The sequence below is a fragment of the Cupressus sempervirens genome, chromosome 10 (assembly GCF_028749045.1).
Source record: "Cupressus sempervirens isolate cs-2001-9-10 chromosome 10, ASM2874904v1, whole genome shotgun sequence".
Classification (NCBI taxonomy): domain Eukaryota; kingdom Viridiplantae; phylum Streptophyta; class Pinopsida; order Cupressales; family Cupressaceae; genus Cupressus; species Cupressus sempervirens.
Window position 1 is genome coordinate 878,097,452 of NC_143127.1, and position 23,310 is coordinate 878,120,761.

The 23,310-nt window shown below is 32.3% G+C and overlaps 1 protein-coding gene and 1 long non-coding RNA gene across 3 annotated transcripts in view; one reads left to right on the plus strand and one right to left on the minus strand.

Moving 5' to 3' along the window:
* The window catches only part of LOC149536794 (uncharacterized), a 45,556-nt gene extending 38,802 nt beyond the window's left edge, over positions 1 to 6,754 (plus strand). The window contains exon 4 of the long non-coding RNA XR_016357268.1: positions 6,229 to 6,754. This is a non-coding gene — a long non-coding RNA (uncharacterized LOC149536794). The remainder of the gene's footprint in view (positions 1 to 6,228) is intronic.
* On the minus strand, positions 579 to 3,538 carry LOC149536795 (uncharacterized). Of its 2 annotated transcripts, none has more exons than XM_089806742.1 (3): positions 3,406 to 3,538; positions 1,426 to 1,540; positions 579 to 1,250 (listed from the first exon to the last, which is right to left on the minus strand). In XM_089806742.1, exons 2-3 carry the CDS (start codon positions 1,514 to 1,516, stop codon positions 790 to 792), a joined length of 552 nt encoding a protein of 183 aa, XP_089662868.1. In that variant the 5' UTR covers positions 1,517 to 1,540; positions 3,406 to 3,538; the 3' UTR covers positions 579 to 789. The 2 variants fall into 2 exon arrangements, with proteins under 2 accessions (XP_089662868.1, XP_089662869.1); XM_089806743.1 differs by lacking the exon at positions 3,406 to 3,538 and adding an exon at positions 2,070 to 2,198.
* Positions 6,755 to 23,310: the final 16,556 nt, after the last annotated feature.

Sequence of the window (23,310 nt, forward strand, 5' to 3'; positions counted from 1 at the left end):
GTTCAAGATGCCATATTTTGCTAGTATTAAAGGCCTTTAAAAATGTGGGACTAACATTTGTGGGGTAAGCCATATTTTATTGGTGTGTTGATGCGATATCACATGATAATGTAATCTATTTAATCTAATTTATTTATTTCATTCAATTATAATTAGTCATAATCAACAATAACAATTTTAAAGTCACAATTATTTCAATGCTATGTCATAAACATATTAAACATTAAAATAACTTTACATTGTAGATGTCTTGACATGTGACAACACATTTTTACATACTTCTTTACATATAGAAGATTTACATTTTAGAACATGTTTCAATACAACAAATCTTTTATACATATTTCTTTAGAGATAGAAGATTTACAATTTAGGACATGGTTCTCTTTGACAACACCTTTGTACATGCTTCATTACATATAGAGGACTTACATTTTAGAACATGGTTCTCCACAACAACACATTAGTACATACTTCTTTACATATAAAAGAATTACATTTTAGAACATGGATGTCCACAACAACACCTCTATACATACTTCTTTAAATATATAGAATATTTACATTGAAGAACATGGTTGTTTACAATAATACCTTTGTACATCTTTACATATAGAATATTTAGATTTTAGAACATAGTTTTCTACAACAACACCTTTTTACACACTTCTTCACATATAGAAGATTTAGATTTTAGAACATGGTTGTCTACAACAACACCTTTATACATGTACTTCTTTTACATAATGTACGTATATATGTATTTGAGACTTATGACAACCAAACAATTTATGGCTTGTGAGCACCAATAAACCTGGTCACGGAATTGATGGCAATGAGAACATAGATTATAGCTGTCAAGGACACAAATAAGAAGAAAAGACAGCGCTGAACGGACCACCGGGCCATTTGATGGTTATTTGGGCTTTCATCTGATGTTAACCGCTCCTCCTCGCTGATCTTTTGATAAATGATATACGAGAGCATTCCAAAAATTGCAGAAGAAAAGAATAAACAGATCATCACAGCAAATAAATTGATGGGGCTATCCCAATGAGTGAAATAGAGCCCGAAAAACGTTAGGGATACCCCAATTACTGCGAAAGCGCATGTTATATATTTCCACTTTTCCTCCGCAGTTTCCTTTTTCTTTTCTTCAGAGGTCTCTTGTATCTGTGTTCCATGAGAAGTCGGTTCATTCGTAGGCGGAGCATATCCTGCTCTGATATCGCCGCCATTATTTTCGTCCTCTGTTTTACAAGTGCACAGCCTTAGCGTCCATAAGAAATCTCGCAGTACTGGGTTTCCTTAAACTAGAAGTTACTAATACTAAACTGCTTTGAACACTAAAAAGGTTTGGAATATAATTTAATCTTAAAAACTACAATATGGAAGAAATAATCCGCAAGGATTAGCAGTACATACCTTTTTCGGCTAGAGGGGGATCCTGTTCTCGATTCATAATATCGATAGTTGTAGTTTCCAGATTAGTAGGCACTTCTTTATTTGCATCCATTACTTCGGCGGGCAAAGCAGCAACCTACACAAATCGATAAGAACATATGTTAGCTCATCCTGCAATGCATATTCGGTTGAATGGATCAAAAGAAGTCGACACAAATTTTGGGAAAGGGGTTAATTTTTGAATGAGAGAAAACTCAAAAAAATTGTAAAAGTAGATAACAGGAGGTTACAAATCATTTTTTATCTTAAAATTAAGGATTGGCTGATTTAAAATGATCCTTTTCTTTGAATTGAATTGGAATTCTAATTTGGTAATTCTTAAAATTTCTAATTTACAGTTTGGATGTGTCAAATTGAATTTGGGAATTGGATTTAGTGTCTGTTTGGTTGCAGGCATATTGAGAATAGGAATGGCTATTCCAATAACAATTATTTTTTGGAATGGATAGAGTTCATTTTAGAGGCAAAATGTAAAGATGTATTCCTATTCCTTATTCCAATTGACACACCAAACAGAAAACAGAAAACATATTCTTAATTTCCTATTCCTATTATAGCAACCAAACAACCCTAAGAATTACATATATAAAAATTTGATATTATACCTCAGAAAGTGAATTCCTCCTTTGTGATAACAGTTACAATTTGAACAGAAAAACATCTAAAACTAAATCTTAGAACTACCCAGTATGTGGCTTGATACCCTACCCCTTGAAAATTGAACTTGTCATGTCTCTTTCAAAAATACAAGTTTTTTACCACTAACCTCGGACTATATGATTGTCATAAATCTTTTTGTTTGTGAGCGATGACTTTTCAAACATTTTGACCTGACCTGCGTTGGAAATAATGGTGGAAATTTTCAAAGTAAGCAAAGTAAACGCAAAAGAGAAATTGGTTTAGGTACTTCCATTTTTAAACCATGATTAAGGTGAAACCAGCTAGTGGGGAGGTTGAAATTTTCTGCATCTCTGTACAGTCGACTCGGTAGATTTTGGGTTTAATTTCTTCTGTGCGGTCTGATTCGCTTTAAAATAAAAGAATTGCTTCATTATGGTGTGTAATGTTTTTTTATTACTGGGTTTCTGCCATTGATCTTGCGTGTTTGTTATCTGCATGAATGTAGACTGTGGAGCCTGTTGGATTTCTAGAGCCAAACACAGAAAACGCCATTTTCTCATTAAATTCTGGGTGAATCAAAGTATTCAATTATTTTCTCAAAATCCAAATCCCTAGTTAGAAATCTAAAATTTTCGATATGAGACATGCTTGAATCGCGATGTTCAGCAGCCAAATAGATCTAAAAGATTCAGATTACATTACAATCTGCTTCTTCATAGAAGTCTTGCACAAGTCAATGAGCAACTAAAAATAGGCGAAAACACATGCATAACTATAGTGAGGTGCAAATTCTATTTCTAGAACACCTATGTTTATCTCCACGCAAAGTTTCAAAAGCGGTTCTCTTCATGGCATGCAAGTATTCATGCAAAACACAAACACTTAGAAGAGATAGCCATGCGTATTATATCTTTACAAATCTAAATTTTAATTATTCATAGATTTACAGAAAAATCTAGTTGATTTGAGGAGATGTGGGAAAAATTAGCATGCCAACAAAATTCATATTTTAGATAGAGCGTTAGGCTAAACTAGATGCATAAGATAAGGATTAAGGAGCGTTCATTAAGCTAAATTCAGAGAATCACTTTTTGTCTTTTTAATACCAGAGATTTGCTAATAGATTTATTTAGGGCTATTTAACTTCATAGATTAAATATAATGATACACTAGATTACATAAATTCTACATTCGAACGCGTAAGAAATATCTACATAAAGACCCGAAATGGATTATAAAGCGTGTAAGAAGCAAATCCTACTACAAAAAACAAATATCAAAAGCAAAAGAGTTTTTTAAGGACGCATTTTTGTCGTATACCTGAAGTAGATTGTCTGACTGAAGGGAAGGAGGTTTGAAACTCTGGAATACGTACTTGAAAACAGATGTATAGATGTGTCAAATCTGATAACAGATGCAGACTTGTATATATGGGATTCCAATAATAGCTTCGTTAACAAGACACTATAATGTTGATTGCTGTTTCTCGAATAAAAAGCGTTTAATATCGTTTACTTCAGGGTCAATATATTCTCTCTAAGTCCAAAATTTAGACCATTCCGACAAGCATAGTTTGCCTTTCACTCTATCTTGTGCCTAAGATGCCGTTCAACCCCTCTTTGTGTTGGATTATAACCAAAACTTTTTTGTTCAATAAAATCTAATAGATTTGAAAGACTGGGTCTGTTTGATTCTAGAATGCTATCACACTTGGAAACATTTTTCAAATATCGGAAACCACTTTTCAAATGCTTGAAAAATACTTTTAAAAATGTTGGAAACCACTTTATCAAATGTTGTTTTTCAATTGAACCATTCATGAAAAATAAACGATGTTGTTACTTCTTTCATTAATTATGCCGAGAGGCATTCTATACAATGGCAGCACAAATGCCCAGCATAGGAATATGCTAAGATTTCTTGTCAATAAAAAAAAAGAAGGCAGGAGTTACAAACTTTTAAATTAAATATTAAATTATTAAATCATAAAATAAAAAATGCTCCCAAAACAATAGCTGGCCGAAATAATAGGATGCCAAATGAAGGCTGAAATAATAGACTCGAAAAAATAGGGCCCAAAAAAGTAGGACCCGAAAAAATAGGGCCCAAAAAATATGCCCCTAAATAATAGGGCCCGAAAAAATAGTGACAACAATTTCAATATGATTTTTTTTTTTTGTTAAATATAACATTGCATGTAGATTCATGCTTATTTTTTGTTGGGGAGTGGGAGAATTTGAAATAAATTCATGGAATGTGAAGAGAGGTCTATTGGGGAGATGAGGAGTCTCTCACAAGCTATAAAACAAAGGCTCCTCATTTTATTTTCATTTTATGTTTTTGCAAGAAGGAAGAGGTGGAGATTATTGGAGGATTAGATTGTAGTTTTTGAATAGGAATAGATTGAAGTTTTGGAGTAATTTTTTTGCTAGTGAGATATCTATTTTGTATCTAGATTTAGATGTAGACGTAGATTCAAATTCAAATTTAGTTATAATATTCTACTTTTATTTAGATTTCAATTTCAATTAGTTCCATTTAGATTTCTAGAATTATATTCGAAATTGTTTACACTTACATTTAGTAGTTTAGTCTTGCATGTTTGATTTAGATTTAGATTTGCATTCAAAATCTTTTGAGTTATATATTTTATAATACTTTTCATTTGCATGTTTTAAAAGTGCATGTTTCAAATTAGTTTTAGATTTGCATGTTTCATATTAGTTTTAGATGTGCATATTTCAAAATAATTTTAGTTTGCATGTTTTAGATTTGAATGTTTCATAATAGTTTTACATTTGCATGTTTTAAAGTATTTATATTTTCATGTTTCAAAGTATAATTTTATCATTTATGTGGATGACAATGTCACCATATCTATACAATTTATATTTTATTAAAGCGAATGATTTATTTAAAGTACATGAATCATATATTTAGTATATATTTTATCATTATTAGATTGTAAAATATAGAATTTTTTTCCAAATAATAGCTGACCAAAATCATATGAAGCCAAATGGATGCTGAAATAATAGGGCCTGACAAAAAGGGCCAAAAATAGGACCCAAAAAAATAAGGCCAAAAAAATAGAACCCAAAAAAATAGGGCTGAAATAATTTCATTAAATTTTTAAATATAAAATATTTTTTTTATGTTAAATTTATTTTTGCATGCACATTTGTGCTTTTTTTTGTGGGGAGTGGGGGAATTTGAAACAAATTCGTGGAAGGTCAAAAGACATCTATTGTGGGATATGAGGTGTCTCTCATAGGTTATAAAACAAATGCTCCACATTTCATTTTCATTTTGTGTTTTTATAGGGATGAAGAGGTGGAGATTATTGGAGTGGATTAGAGTTTTTGAAGAGGAGTAGATTAAAGTTTTGGAGTATTTTTTTGCATGTGAGATTTCTATTTTTGATTTAGTTTTGCATTTAGATTTAGATTTAGTTATGTATTTAGATTTAAATATAGATTTAATTTCAAAATTAGTTATAGTTTAGCCTTGCCTGGTTGATTTAGATTTAGAATTCAAATTGAATCAAAATCTATTTGATTTAGATATTTGATAATACATTTCATTTGCACATTTTTAATGTGCATGTTTCAAGTTAGAATAATATTTGCATATTTCATATTAGTTTTATATTTTCATATTTCAAAATGCTTTTGATTTTTTATGTTTTAGATTTGTATGTTTCATAATAGTTTTATATTTGCATGTTTCAAAATATTTATATTTTTCATGTTTCATAATTAAATTTGATCATTAATGTGGATGGAAAGGTCACCTTATCAATAAAATTTGTATTTTATTAAATTTAATGATTAATTTAAAATAAACGAGTCATATACTTAGTTTATATTTTATCATTATTTAATTAGATTAATTATGTGTTTTATTGAAATATTTTTCATAGTATATATATTTTTTTATTAATATTTATGTTTGTAATGTTTGAAAAGTGGAAGAGAATGCCACCATATTTCAAACATTACAATCTAACTATTTCATTTGAAATAGTTTTGATTTTTATTTATGTTATTTTAAAAATTATTCATTTGAACAATTTGTGTTAATTATGAATACTTTTTTCTTCTGGTAATTTCTATATGTTGATGTTTGTTTATAAGTTTGCAGGTTACTATTTTAGTTATGGATGCTTCGAATAAAGAATCAAACATTATTTGATACTAGCCTGACTACTTCAATAACCTCAAATGATTTCTTTGAGACCGAGTTTGACACATGCCTACAAATAATTAAAGAGATGTGCACAACTATAATTAAAGTTGTGGAGAACGCAATATTTTCAATTGACTATGTTGAGGAAATAGAAGTAATGCATATGAAAGATGCATAAAAATTCATATGTGACACATCTACAAGAGTGGATGGGTTTCCCTCAATGATGAAAGAAGTCTTTCATGATCATTGTTCAAACAAAGGTCACAAAAGAATCCTAATCATTGAAGAATGTGACATGTATTTAAGCCATTACAAATATTTTTCTTTTTTTGTATATGGTTCATTCTTGTCTCCAATGTTAGAATTTTACTTCTAGTTAGTTGTATTGGCAGTTTTTTTTCCTCATTGTCCTATATAACTTTCATGAAGAAGAGAACAAGAAAACATAAATTTATTATTGTATAAAATATTTTTTTAATGGATGTGGCTACTAAATATGTTAATTAAGAAAGAAAATCATAAGTCTAAATAGATGTCCTTAATGATAAGTATATTTATTGATTACAATTCTTAATCATTGCAATAAAAATTGCATTAGCATTATTAAAAATTTAACAATATATAATGTTCTCACATTATCATGGAGAAATAATTTCCGTAAAATTGATTCTTATATATTATTTCAGACTTTTTACATCATCTAAATAGTTGTGTTGGGACTTATAATTTCCCTTTCATGAATTTAAAGGTTTGCACTATTTGAGTCATTTGTAACATATATCCCAAATTTGACCATAGTTTTATTCTAAATACTCCAACACTACACCTAAATCTCATACTTCCCTTAACCATGTCCCTTATATTAGTGTAACATTTAACCACTTACTAAACTTAACCATAACATTGAGTGTCATATAAATGAAATTGTAAACCTTGGATCCTAACTCTAACTCTTACTCTATATATGATTGTACTAAGCATTTAGTAAATTATATACCTTAACCTAACCCTATATGTACTAGAAACTAGAAATAAAATTATATTTTTTATAAGTAGAAAACACACACACACACACAAACACACACATAGAGAGAGAAAGAGAGATATGATGGTGTATCTAGAGAGAGAGAGAGAGAGAGAGAGAGAGAGAGAGAGAGAGAGAGAGATTAGGAGGTGTATCTAGAGAGCAAGGGGGGAGAGAGAGAGAGAGAGAGAGAGAGAGAGAGAGAGAGAGAGATTAGGAGGTGTATCTGGAGAGCATAGAAGAAGAGAGAGATTAGGAGATATATCTAGAGAGCAAGATGAGAGAGATAAGGGGGTGTATCTAGAGATTACAGAGAGGGATTAGGGGGCATATCTAGAGACTAGAGACAAAGAGAGATTAGAGGGTGTATTTAGACAAGGGGAGATATTACTAGGTGTAGTTAGAGAGTAGGGAGAGAGAAAGAGAGGGAGGGAGGGAGAAACAGATAGAGAGAGATAGAGAGATATAGAGGATGGGAGAGGAAGGGATTACATTATTAAAAATATTAATAACTTTTATCACAATAGCACTACTCATGGGCACTATAATAGAACTAACTCACATAAAAATTTAACCTGACAATTACCCTAACACTAAGATAAATTGTAATACTAGCCCTAACATCAACTATAATATGATTAATAACCTAGAAATAACCTTAACCACAATAATAACACAAATCCTAACTCTAACTCTAATTCTAACTCTAACTCTAACTCTAACTCTAACTCTAACTCTAACTCTAACCCTAACCCTAACCCTAACCCTAACCCTGACTCTAACTCGAACTCTAATTCTACCCTTGACCTTAACCTTAACTCTTTATAACCCTAACTCTATACCTAATTCTAACCCTAACCCTGAGCCTTACTATAACCCTAATCCTAACCATTATTCTAACTCTAATGCTAATTCTAACCCTAAACCTAACCCTACTTTTAACCCATATTGAAACTCTAACCCTAAGTCTAACTCCAACTGTATCTCTAACCCTAAGCCTACCCCTAATTCTAACCCTAACACTAATTCTAACTCTAACCCTAACTATAGCTATAACTCTAACTCTAATTGTAACCCTAACCCTAACACTAACCCTAACTCAAACTCTAACCCTAACCCTACCCCTCATCCTAACCCTAACACTATATATAATGCTAATCCTAACCCTAACACTATATGTAACTCTAACTCTAACCCTAACACTAATTCTAATCCTAACCCCAACCCTAATTCTAACCCTAAATCTAAACCTAAATCTAACCCTAAATCTAACCCTGACTCCAACTCTATCTCCAATTTTAATCCCTAACTCTATCTCTAATTCTAACCCTAACCCTAACCCTAACCCTAACCTTAGGCTCAATTCTAGCCCTAATTCTAACACTAACATTAATTATAACTCTAAGCCTAATGCCAACCCTAACTCTAACTGCAACCCTTGTGCTAACCCTAACCCTAATTCTGACCCTAACTCTATCTCTAACCCTTCTTCTAACTCTAATTCTAACTCTAACTCTAGCTCAAACCCTAACTTTAAATCTAACCCTAACCCTAACCCTAATTCTAACCCTAAATTTATTTGTAACTTTAATTCTAGCCCTAACACTAATTCTTACCCCTTACCCTAGAACCCTAACTCTAACTCAATCTCTAACCCTAATTATATTTGTAACCCTAATCTAACCCTAACCCTAATCCTAACTCTAACTCTAACTGTAGCTCTAGTTCTACCCCTAACCCTAATCTATATATCCCTAACTCTAATCCTAATTCTAACCCTAATCCCAATTCTAGCCCTAACCCTAACCTAATTTTAACCCTAACTATAACTCTAATCCCAACTCTAACTCTAACAATAACTCTAATTCTCACCCTAACCCTAACCCTAACGCTAACCATAACACTAATTCTAACCCTAACTCTAACTCTAATGCTCATTCTAATCCTAACCCTAATTCTAACCCTAAATCTATCTCTATCTCTTACCCTAACTCTAACTCTAACTTTATCTCTAATTCTAACTCTATCCCTAATTCTAACCCTAACTATACCTCTAACTCTAACTCTAATTGTATCCCTAACCCTAACATTAACCCTAACCCTAACCCTGACTCTAACTCTAAACCTACCCCTAATCCTAACCTTAACAATATATATAACTCTAACTCCAACCTTAACCCTAATTAAATCCTAATCCCAACCCTGACTGTAACCCTAACCCTAAATCTAACTAGGTAACTCTAACCCTAACCCTAACTCCAACTCTATCTCTAACTTTAACTCTAACTTGAACTAGAACTCTAACTCTAATTCTAACCCTAACCCTAATCTTGTCCCCAATTCTAACCCTAAATCTAACTCTAACTCTAACTCTTATACTAACACTAACACTATCACTACCTCTAATTTTAACTCTAACTCTAATTGTAACCCTAACCCTAATGCTAACCATAACCCTAACACAAACCCTAACCCTAACTCTAACCCTAATTCTAACCCTAACCTTATTTCTCACCCTAAATATAACCCTAACCCTAACTCTAGCTTTAACTCTAATCCTAAGTGTTTTTATAACCCTAATTCTAACCCTCGCCCTAATTCTTACTCTTACCCTAACCCTAACTCTAACTCTAATCCTAACTATATTTGTAACCCTAATTCTAACCCTAACCCTAATCCTAATTCTAACTCTAATTCTAATTCTAAACCTATCTCTAACCCTAACCCTAAGTCTAGGCCTCACCCTGACTCTAGCTCTAATTGTAACCTTAACCCTAACAATAACCCTAAATTTAATCCTAACTCTAATTCAAACCCTATCCCTCACCCTAATTTTAATCCTAACTCTAACTCTAACCCTAACCCTAACCTTTACACTATCCCTAAACCTAATTCTAACCTTAACCCTGACCTTAACTCTAACTCTAACCCTAACCCTAACCCTAACACTAACCTTAACCATAAACATAACTCTACCCCTAACTCTAACCCTAAATCTAACAATACCATAATTGGACTCTAACCATAACCCTAACTCTAACTTTAATCCTATCTCAAATCTTAACCCTAACCATAACTCTAACCTTAACCTTGACTCAAACCCTAACCCTAACCCTAACACTATCCCCACTGTAACCCTAACCATAACCATAATGATAACTCTAACCTTAACCTTAATCATGAGCATTACTCTAACCCTAACCTTGACCATAAACATAACTCTACTCCTAACTCTAACCCTAATTCTAACTCTACCATAATTGGACTCTAACCCTAACCCTAACCCTAACCCTAACTATAAGCATAACTCTAATCCTAACCTTAACCATGAGCATAACTCTAACTCTAGATCTGACTCTACCATAATTGGACTCTAACCCTAACCCTAACCTTAATTTTAATCCTGACTCAAACCCTAATCCTAACTCTGACCTTAACCTTGACTCAAACCCTAACCCTAATCCTAACCCTAGCCTTACTATAACCTTAACCCTAATCATAACCATAACCATAACTCTTATCCTAACGTTAACCATGACCATAACTCTAATGCTAACCTTAACCATAAACATAGCTCTAATCCAAACCTTAACCATAACTCTAACAATAACCATAACTATAACTCTATCCCTAACCTTAACCATAGCTCAAACCCTAACCCTAACTACAACCCTAACCCTAATGCTAACCCTAAACCTAATTCTATCCCTAAGGTTAACATTAAATGTAATTGTAACTTTGTCCCTAACCATATATCTACCTATGACTATAACATTTTATGTTACAATATCCCAAAAATAAAAAATATTTTTTTTTATCTAAATTAAACTCCTTATATTAAATTAAAAAAATGTTTGACTCAAATCCTAACCCTAACCTAACCCTATCCCCACTATAACCCTAACCATAACCATAATGATAACTCTAACCCTAACCTTAACCATGAGCATTACTCTAACTCTAACCTTAACCATAAACATAACTCTACCCATAACTCTAACCCTAAATCTAACTGTACCATAATTGGACTCTAACCCTATCTCTAACCCTAACTATAAGCATAACTCTAACCCTAGCCTTAACCATGAGCATAACTCTAACTCTAGATCCGACTCTACCATAATTGGACTCTAACCCTAACCCTAACCTTAATTTTGATCCCAACTCAAACCCTAACCCTAACTCTAACCTTAACCTTGATTCAAACCTTAACCCTAACCATAACCCTAGCCTTAATATAACCCTAACCCTAATCATAACCATAACCATAACTCTAACCCTAACCTTAACCATGACCATAACTCTAACCCTAACCTTAACCATAAACATAACTCTAATTCGAACCTTAACCATAACTCTAACAATAACCATAACCATAACTCTATCCTTGACCTTAACCATAGCTCAAACCCTAACCCTAACTCCAACCCTAACCCTAATTCTATCCCTAAGTTAACATTAACTATAGTGGTAACTTTTTCCCTAACCATATATCTACATGAGTATAACATTTTACATTACAATATCCCAATTTTTTTTTTTTTTAAATCTAAATTAAACTCCTTATATTAAATTAAAAAAAATATTTGACTTAAACCCTAACCCTAACTCTAACCCTATCCCCACTATAACCATAATCATAACCATAATTATAGCTCTAACCCTAACCTTAACCATGAGCATTACTCTAACCCTAACCTTAACCATAAACATAACTCTACCCCTAACTCTAACCCTAATTCTAAGTCTACCATAATTGGACTCTAACCCCAACCCTAACCCTAACCCTAACCCTAACTATAAGCATAACTCTAACCCTAACCTTAACCATGAGCATAACTCTAACCCTAGATCTAACTCTACCATAATTGGACTCTAACCCTAACCCTAACCTTAATTTTAATACTGAATCAAACCTTAACCCTAACTCTAACCTTAACCTTGACTCAAACCTTAACCCTAACCCTAATATTAGCCTTACTATAACCCTAACACTAACCCTAATCATAACCATAACCATAACTCTAACCCTAACTTTAACCATGACCATAACTCTAACCCTAACCCTAAACATAAACATAACTCTAATCTGAACCTTAACCATAACTCTAACAATAACCATAACCATAGCTCTATCCCTAACCTTAACCATAGCTCAAACCCTAACCCTAAATCCAACCCTAACCCTAATGCTAACCCTAACCCTAACTCCAACCCTAACCCTAATGCTAACCCTAACCCTAATTCTATCCCTAAGGTTAACATTAACTATAATGGTAACTTTGTCCCTAACCATATAGCTACGTATGACTATAACATTTCACATTACAATATCCCAAAAATAAAATATATATTTTTAATCTAAGTTAAACTCCTTATATGGGACTCCAATAATAGCTTTGTTAACAAGGACATGATAATGTTGATTGTTGTTTCTTGAATAAAAAGTGTTTAATATTGTTTACTTCAGGGTCAATATATTCTCTCTAAGTCCAAAATTTAGACCATTCTGACAAGCATAGTTTGCCTTTCACTCTATCTTGTGCCTAAGATGTTGTTCAACACCTCTTTGTGTTGGATTATAACCAAAAATTTTTCGTTCAATAAAATCTAATAGATTTGAAAGATTGGGTCTATTTGATTCTAGAATGCTATCCCTGATTCTAGAATGCTATCATACTTGAAAACATTTTTCAAATATCAGAAACTAGTTTTCAAATGCTTGAAAAATACTTTTAAAATGTTGGAAACTACTTTTTCCAATGTTGTTTTTCAATTGAATCATTCATGAAAAATAAACGATGTTGTTACTTCTTTCATTAATTATATTTTAGTATTTTTTAGGCATGTGTCTACTAAAAATATTGTTTTCCACAAAAAGATATTTCTAAGACTTTTGGTAGACAAAATGTCTCCCTTCAAAGGTGTCACCTCCACTAGATCTGACATTAGATCACTTGCTATGTGCCATGTGCAAGTATAAGTTAATTGTAATCTTTAGCTTAGAAAAAATTTAGTTTTCCTTCGAAGAGGTTTTGTAGAGATGTTAGGTTGTAGATTCTTCCTTGAAGATTTGAGTTCACCTCAATTCATATATCAATGTCATTACCCCCACCAAATGTACCATTGATCTCCCTACTATCCCATCATTGACACCAAATTTATGCCCTTGGTCCCCCCTTCACTAGAACTCATCTCTTGATCAATTTTTAAATGATGGACCCTTTAATAGACACCTCAAATTTATTAGATGACAAGCCCTCTATTTTATAGACATAGTTCTCTTCATACCTTCAACCTCTTTGGTGGGGGACAATAATGAGAGGAGCTCCTTAAAAAAGACTTGAAACTTAAAAACTTATGTAATAAATTGTACACATATTTACATTATCACACTCTCATTGGAGGCATTCGGTGGTTATGTCATCTTGTTATCTAATTGTGCTAAGTGACAAGACCATTTCCATAAGTTCAATGCAATACTTCTAACCTAGTATGTTGGGACTAGGGAGAGCCAAATATCCTCCCCGATTAGGGCAGTCATCGTGTTGTCACAACATGTTCCCCAAATTTAAAATTGTAATTGTCAAGTTTACAAGTATTGATAAAAGTGCTCCCCAATGTTGATCTTCCTCAAAATTAAACTCCAAAAAGGTACGATTGCATGTGAATTTAACTTTCTCTCTCAATTGAACTCTAAAAAGTAATAATCACCATTTTACTCATCTACAACATGTTTGTTGGAAGATTTGATTGATTTTGTTGTAGATTTGATTTAGTTTGGGTGGCAAGCATGCACTCGAAATTCCAATTTCTTCTAATAAACTATGTAAACTCTTGAGACTTATTCTTATTTGAAAATATATGAAATAATGCTCCAAAATAGTAATCAATGCTACCTTAAACATAATTTAAATTCAAATCCAAACACTAGAACTATATACTTGAAACTATCCAAAAAGAAATTGCAACTAGAAATCTATTAGCACAAATACAACTTCTACACAAAATTTCTCATAGAGACCCTCTAGATCATTGTCTTTTAACCTAAAGTCTTCCTATTTTAACATGCTTGAAGATTCATCTTCATTGGATTATTAGTTGATCTTAAGGGATATTGCATCATCTTGTTTAAATGGGGGATAAATAAAAAATGAAAATTAGAAGTCAAATAAATAACAAATTAAGTCAAACATAAATTTTGGTGCCCAAAAGGAGAAGATTCTTGTGTACCAAGTTTGTATCTTCTTTTTTCATTTGTCCATCACCTTCTTAACATTCTTCTTCCAAACTATTACTTGTCTAACTTTATCTTGTACACTCAACGAATTCCCAAAAATTAAAGACAATCTTCCACAAAAGTCACACCAACTTTTGACATGAATAAAATTTCAAAACATCATTTAAAATTTCCCAATAAATTTACTCTTATTACTTATAATTATATAGAAAACCTTCTTAGCTTATCCATATGTCCTGACATGGTATTTTTTGGATTATAATTCTTCACAAGATAATAGAGATCATATTTATTTAGCACATAGAGGGCTTCCTGCCTCCTTAGAAGAATCTCTTGTAATAAGAGAATCTCCTTGTAAACCAATTGTCTCTACTTGTGCAATTAGAAACAATTTTTTTCTTCAACTCTAACAAAGCTTCTGCAATATTTACGAATGAAACCAACTCCAATAAAAAGTCCCAAGGCTAATGAGCACTTTGTGGATAATAATATGGATTACATAGATGGAAAAAAAAGAGTATTGTTTAAAATTGTAAAATGTCTTTACTCAAATTATCACAAGAACCACTATGATTTTCTCTCTTTTTGTTGAAAAATAATATTTTATAACTTTTGCAATTTCTTTAATTATTTTGATGTGAGATATTTCCCCTAGCTCTTCTATTATAACTTTAATTTTAGTTTTATAAATTGTTTTGGTGATTCTTCACCATTTTCCTTCAAAAGAACTTATTAATTCTATTTGCAAATGGGGTAGCAAGATATATGAACTTAAAAAAGAAGGAGAATCCATGATTATAACCACTTTCATTGAAGCAATATTGGGATGGAGGACCTCCTAGGAATGTTCAATAATCCAACCATGTAATTATCACCTAAATCCAATGAATTGTAAGTGTTCCATTCATTCATGTGAGAGATGGATTCTTGTGAATCACTATTCATGAAACACAAGTCAATGAGTTCGAATTAAATCTATACACTTGAATCATAATAAAAATATAACAACAACAATAGCAATGACACAATTATGACTTGTTGTGGAAAATATATCCTACTTATCTATTGATAAGCTTAAGGGGCTTTTGAGTGAATGATTCATAAGGCACAACACTTGATGAAGCTGCAAGCATAGTGGGTTTAACTATGGAGAAAACTCCATAGCTAAGCACACTAAAGATGAGGTAGTACTGGGATGGGTTATCTCCTAGGAAGTCTCACTACTTCTCCTCTATGAGCATCCCCTAGATCCAATGAGTGCAAAGTGCTCCATTTATTCTCATGAGAGATGAGTTTTTTTGAAGCACTACTCATGAAATATGGATCAATGAGCTTGACTCAAGAACTAAATAGTTAAATCTTGATAGCTATATCATAATTTGACTTGTTTATCAATCATCATAAATATAATCTAATACACAAAAAATTAATAGATGAAAATAATAATAATAATAAGACAAAACAATAATAGATTTCACTATTGCCAATAATCCAAAATGAATATATCAAAAGGGAAAAAAATATCCAATCTTTACTATTTATTATATATAGAAATATCTTTGATAATTATTAGAGATACATTCAACAATAGATAATAATACTCACTCAATTATCATATACTAAAATTACATTAAATTAAACTCTTAAAACAAAAATAACTATTTCTACTATTACTCAAATAGTATCCCAAAAATATCAAATTGTAGATCCTTATGTAATCAAGTTTCATTAGAAGTAATACTTAGTCACAATAAAACTTAAAAAATAACAAAAGTTAAATCTTCTCATGAGAAAATAAATAACTACAATCTAGGTAAGCACCAACAATAATTATTAAAACTAAGTGTAGTTCAATCCTTCTTTAACAAGGGGTGCAAGCACCAAAGTTCCTGCCTTTAGTGTGATAGTTTTTGACGTAAGAGTCGAATCAGATTGTACATAGAGAATTTTGAAATTTAGTGATAATGATATATTCATAAACTACAAGCTTACTAAACACTGTACACAAATTAAGTGCATACAAAATTTGATTTGGTGAAGGAAAGATCAATGGAGAAAAGATTGCATATTGTTTCTCCTTTGTCTGGTTTTCAATTAAATTAAGTGTTGACTGATTTTAAAATTATAACCGATAATATCATAAAGGTTAAGTCACTTTTGCACAACTTAGAATTCGGTTGAATGTTTCAATTTGGGATGCAAAATAAAGTATACATATTTTTGTTAGAAGTATTTCCGTATTCTTACATCTTTAGAATGTAAATTAACTATTGCATTAAACTTTAAACTTAAATGTACAAATAATAAATAATAAATGAGTTAAACATAAAGTAATAAATAATGTTAAGAGTAGAAAAATACATTTTATTATGGAGTTGTATAATATATTAAAATTTAATTTATAATATATTATATAAAAACTATTTTCTTATTAGAAATGTTAGTATAAAAATTTAGATCATCAATAGTTAACATTGTACACACACACACACACACACACACACACACACACACACATAAATATTAAAAAATTAAGAAATAAATAAAGTTGAAAAAAAATTATAGCATTTTTATCAATTTTTATAATATTGTTAAACATTTTATATTTTCTATAAGATTTTATTTATTTTTCTTAGTGAATTGTATGTGGCAAAATTCTAGATGAGATAGGATTGATTGAGATGAGAATATGCAAAAGGAAAAGAAGTAATTAAGCTCTTTTAATGATCTTGTACGATAGATAATAAATTGCATTAAAGGACGATATAATATTTTTTGCTAATTAAAGTTTAAAAATACTAATTTTTCATTGCCTTTTTTGAAATTAGCTAACAGAAATTTAAATAAAAAGCATTATTTATATATTTTGATTCACTAAAAATTACCAAACTTTACCAAATCTAACAGTCTTTAAAAAATCTTAGAAGTGATTGGTACAAATTAATTGTTGATGATATCAAACTATTCCAATAGTTCTCTGCCGTAGGCAGGAACTAATAATAAAGCCCTCCACTATTCAAAAAGAACAATCAACGCGACCAGAAAACACAGAACTGATAGATAGATTGTACATTATTTCACATGATATTCTCTCAAGGTCATTTGTTACACCATTCGTAATGAATAGAATCTCCTAAAGCACAGACAGCTCATTATTACCAAACTCTATTGCTAAGGCAGGCAACAATTTGGCTTGGAATGTACTTCAAGAAATGGAGTAACCATCTATGGCCATTTATATATGTTTCTGATTGTCACCGACTTGTCCATTCCCTATGCCCCACGGAAAGAACCCTTACATTTGTCACCGACTTGTCCATTCCCTATGCCCTAAGGAAAGAACCCTTACAAATATTAATGGTAAAAATGCCTTAAGGGCATGAGATTCATGATGCTTTTAACACTCTGGAAACAACTAAGCGAATCGTCGACATTATGTCTTTCTTAGTGGAGGCATATTTAAGGCCCACACCACAAGCTCTTCCCATTCCTTGCTTTCGCAATTAGAATGGCATTTGTAAGGAGAGGGAGACGGGGGGAGAATACCATTCTCTCGCTCCTCACGTATCCTTCTCTTGCTCGCTCCAAACTCTCTGATGCTGAAATTACATATAGAGAATTTATAAACCCATCTTCTAATTGGGTTCTTTATTAATATAATTGTTCATTTTCTTTCAATGAATATTTACTTTAATTAACATTTAAATAAAAATTATGGTTTTCCAAAAATGTAGAGGATATACTATCACCACTCCAATTTTAATATAGTATTTCATGAACTTTAATTTCACCTAAGATTAGGTTTCTAATGAATAGATGTCTCTTCTAATTTTATTTTACTTCTTCTCCACAACATTATATTATGGAGAATCAAGTTGGTTCTAAAGTTAGAAATTAGATATTTGTAGTTATATTTAAAGTTAAACAATTACTATAATATAATAATGTAATTTATTAATTTCTAAAATATAAATTATTATAATATAAGGTAAAATGCATATCGTAATATAGAAGCACGAGTATATCTTAAATTATATGATAGCTTTTCAATAAAACATCAATGTCTTTTTGTCAACTTCATGGTGAGAGATTGAGGTATTTTTTTTAGATATATTGATGCTTGATGTTGTTTTAAAACCACTAAACTTGAATTTATTTTTATTCATTTTTCTCAAATAAAGGGCTTGTCCGAATACATTGTGAGGGAAATTTGTTGCTTCATCATGGATTTTTCGAAAGTATAACTCATAACCTCATATAATTATTATAAATAGAAATCTAATGTGAAGATTTTATTATTGAAATTGCAATTGAAAAGAATCACTTTTGGCTAAGATCTAAATCCTAAAGGTATTGTAGAGCATAGAAAGTGGTTTGATTGCAATGAGATGAAGATCCTCATACACACATTAGGTTTGTTTCTCTTGATTTGAGATATCATGTTGCTATATATTTTAAAATTCTTAATGAAATATGGAATACTTTAGAGAGTTTTTTGGTAGGCAAAATGAAATGATGAAATTTCAATTGGAGAATGAACTAATGAATCTTGATCCTCAACATTTTGATAATATTCATGTCCTCTCCACAAATCTTAATTCTCTTATATTCTACTGGAAAGAATGTAGGGTTAGTAAAGAGCATGAACAATTAAATCTTTTTATACTTATAAGAATTTGCCTTAGGGCAGAATTCACCCAAAGACCAAGGAACTCAAACACAAGCACAAAATAGACCACAGTATGATCAGAATAACTATATAATATTCAATACAATGTTCAAGTACACTAGAAGTCTTTGTATATAAAGGTGTCTGAGATGCATCGAGAATTCCTCAGAATTAGCTACATGATAGGTCATACAATCAAGCACATGTCCACCATATATGGGTTATCCTCCATTAAGCATGGAAGTAAGTGCAATGATGAAAGGATAAGCCTACAATGGTGTAGCACACAAATCAGTGTTGTAGACACCATGTATTGAGATAGAGTTGCATATTTCTGTGTTGTCAACATGACAACTCAAAAAGTTACACAAACTCTTAAGTGTCTCATAAAAATAAATAATGAAATAGTGCACTAACCTAAGTAAAATTAAGTAAAGTGTAAATAGTAAATAACTATTTACACCAACACCCCCCCTTAAGTGCAACTTAGGGGAATGCACTTAAGCTCACAAATATATGATGAGTCCTAGCTATGAGGCCTTGTTAGGTACCCATGTACATAAGCAATTCTCTACATAAAATGATGCAATGCAATCTCTCATAAAGTGGAGAAAGAGGGAAAACCTCATGGGAAAAACCCTCCTCCAAAAAGAGAGATAAGAACAATAAAGAAGATGAGAGAGAAGAAGACCTTAGATGAGAAAAAAATCCCTCCTAGGAGGAGAAGAGAGAATTCAAGGGACTCCCCTTTTTGCAACATCCCGCACCCCCAAGAGATCTCACAAATGAGTATATTTGACTTTAGTGAAGGGTTTGGTGAAGACATCAATGACCTATTCTATTGTAGGATAGTACTATAGTGCAATGATCTGCTCATGTATAAGCTCTTTGATGTAGTGCATATGAACCTCAATGTGCTTTGTCTACTGATGCTGAACTAGATGCTTAGAGATCTCAATGGCACTCTAATTGTCACAATGAATAACTGTAGGTTTAGGTAGATCAAATCCAAACTCCTCCAGGATGTGTTGTAACCAAAGAGCCTCTATAGTTGCATTTATAGCTCCTTGATATTTAGCCTTTGTGGAAGAAAGAGAAACATTATTTTTGCTTCTTATGTTGCCAACAAATAGGGCTGAAACTAAGGTGAAATATATAAGCTAAAGTAAACTTCTAAGAATCAAAGTCCCCTGCATATTCTAAGTCTACGTATCTAATCAGTTGAAGTCCTATACCTACTACATAATGTATCCCATATGTATGTGTACCCTTTATATAGTGCAACATCACTTGGAAGCCTTCCAATGAAGCTCATGTGATTCTTGCGTAAAACATGAGACCATAAAAACTACAAAAGCTATATCAGGCATGTATGTGTCAAGTAGATAAGACTCCTAACTAACTATCTATATAAAGTAGCATCAACAAGTGGAGTGGTACACTTAGCCTCTAGCTTGACACCTAATAAAAAGGAGTAGGAGCAGGCTTGCAATCACTCGTGTTAAATAGAGAAAGCAAGTCAAGAGCATACTTAGGTTGTGAAAGTGTAATCTTGGCTGAAGACTATGTGATCTCAATACCAAGGAAGTAATGTTGCAAACCCAAGTCTATCATAGAAAATCTATCTTGTAGAGAGGTCTTGACATTGGCAATGATGGATGAAGTACTCCCTGTAATGATCAAGTGATCTGCATAAAGCACTAGTATCAAGTGTGAGTCATTCTTCTGAAGAATGTAGACATTCAAATCAAAATGAAACTTGGTGAATCCTACTAAGAGTAGGAAGGAATCCATTTTGGCATACCAAGCCCTAGGAGCCTGCTTAAGACCATAAATAGATTTCTTCAATTTTCAAACCATAGTAGAATCTTGTATGAACCCTAATGGCTGCTCCATATAAATCCCTTTATGAAGATCACCATTCAAAAAAGTGCTTTTAACATCCACCTGGTGTACAACCCAACCATGAGCTATAGCAATAGCTAGTGTCAGGTGAATGGAGTACATCTTGGTAAGTGGTGCAAAAGTCTCTGTATAGTCAATACCTAGAACCTATTAGAAACCTTTGGCAACTAGTCTAGCCATATGCCTATCCACACTTCCATCTGCTACAAATTTGGTTTGATAGATCCACTTACATCGAACCACCTTTCTTCCCTTAGGAAGGGGAACTAAGTCTCAAGTGTTGTTTTTCATCAAAGAATTATATTTTTCCTCCATAGCCTTTTCCCATTCTAGAATCCCTCATGCTTCCTTAAATGAATGTGGATATGAAGTAATGGCTATGTATGGATGTGGAAAGGACTTCTACTATGACCTAGTCCTCCAAGCGTCTAAAGGATTTCTCACTAATGAACTTGCTGCATCAAGGGTTTTCTATGCCCAAAAAAGTTTAGTGGAAGAAGGAATGTCCTCAACTATTAGTTGACCCTACAAAAGTGGTGTCCTATGAGTCAAAGTTGGAGAAATCTCATCTTTTGAGTCACTATCATCACTATGATCACTATCCATGAAGGAGGAAGAAGGAGGAGTTGAAGAAGTCAAACTTGGACATGTTTCTTCAAAGTTAACACTCCTATCATAAAAGATTTCATGCATCTCTAGATCCATTAGTTTTTATGCCTTGAGATTGTTAGGATATCCAACAAATATACAATGTTTTCTTTGTTGTTCTAATGCCTTTCACTTTTGTTGAGGTATCCTTGCCCATGCTGGACAACCGAAAAATTTGAAATGTTTAACACTTGGTTTTCTTCCACACCATGACTCAAAAGGTGTTATTCCATCTAAAGCCTTATGTGGACTTCTATTTTGGGTGTAGTTGGCACAACACATGGCTTCTGCACAAAACACTTGATCTAGAGTCTTATGTTGAAGCATACAAGTGGTCATTTCCTTAAGGGTTCTATTCTTTCTTTCAGCTACACCATTCTGTTGTGGCGTGTATGAAACTAAATGTTGAAGATCTATACCCTCATGTGTACAAACGTCTATAAGCCTAGAGGTGACATATTTTCTACCATTATCTATTCTTAGGATCTTAATGGCTTTCCCTAATTTTTTCTCAACTTGAGCTTTGAAGTTGATGAAGTTATCAAATACTTCACTCTTATGAATATGAAAAAAGACCCAAGTGTACCATGAAAAGTAATCAATAAATATGAGAACATAGCGAGCCTTACCAAAAGATGGTACTAGAAATGGGCTAGCTACATCAGTATGAACCAATTCTAGAACAACAATTGTCTTCCAAGACTTTCCCTTGTCATATTTCTCTTCAGGATGCTTGCCTGCTTCACAACCTAGACATACACCCTCTAAATACTTGACTTGAGTTACACCAATGACCATTTCCTTGCTACTAAGTTGTTGAAGGTAGCGATAATTAAGATGTCCAAATCTCTCATGCCATAGTTTACTTTGTGTGTTTGAATGAGTCAACAAGGCAAGAGAAGTGGACTTAGACACAAAATGTGAGAAAGAATAAAGTCTTGTCTCATGGTTTTCCTTTCCAACTACCACCATAGAATCATCTTTGAGATTTTTCACCACAACTGTATTAGAGAGGAACTCTACTTTGTTGCCACATCCATAGTGAGTGATATGATAAATGGAGAGAAGGTTGGTGCTAAGATTAGGAACATGAAGAACATCCTTGAAGATGCAATTTTCCAACTCAACATTTCCTTTACCTTCTACTTCCACTTGAGTATCATTGCCCACATAGATGTAAGGTACATTTGATGGTTTCAAAGAGAAAAACTATTCCCTTGAAGCACCCATATGATGTGTTTCTCTTGAATCAAGAACCCATTCCTCAATATTGTTTGTACTAGCTACCAAATCTTGTCCCTTACCCTTTGAAGTGGATGGAGATCCCTTATCCTTACATGTATTTGGTACATCAATTTTGTGTTTCCTCATTCTGTTGACCAATTCATCAATATGCTTATCCTTGCACTCATGTTCATCATGACCATTCCTCTTACAATAAGAGCAAGTTTTCTTCTCCTTTTTGTTGGAATTGTTCCCCTTTTGATTTTTTTTGGAAGAAGACTTTCCTTGTGAATAAAATTTTTGAGTGGAAGAAGATTGACTTAA

What these genes read in the sequence shown, in the direction of transcription:
- LOC149536795 (XM_089806742.1), bottom strand. Translation starts at nt 1,516, where the DNA reads ATGGATGCAAATAAAGAAGTGCCTACTAATCTGGAAACTACAACTATC. An exon ending in TCCCCCTCTAGCCGAAAAAG is followed by an intron (nt 1,251 to 1,425) that starts GTATGTACTGCT and finishes CTTGTAAAACAG; the next exon opens with AGGACGAAAATAATGGCGGC.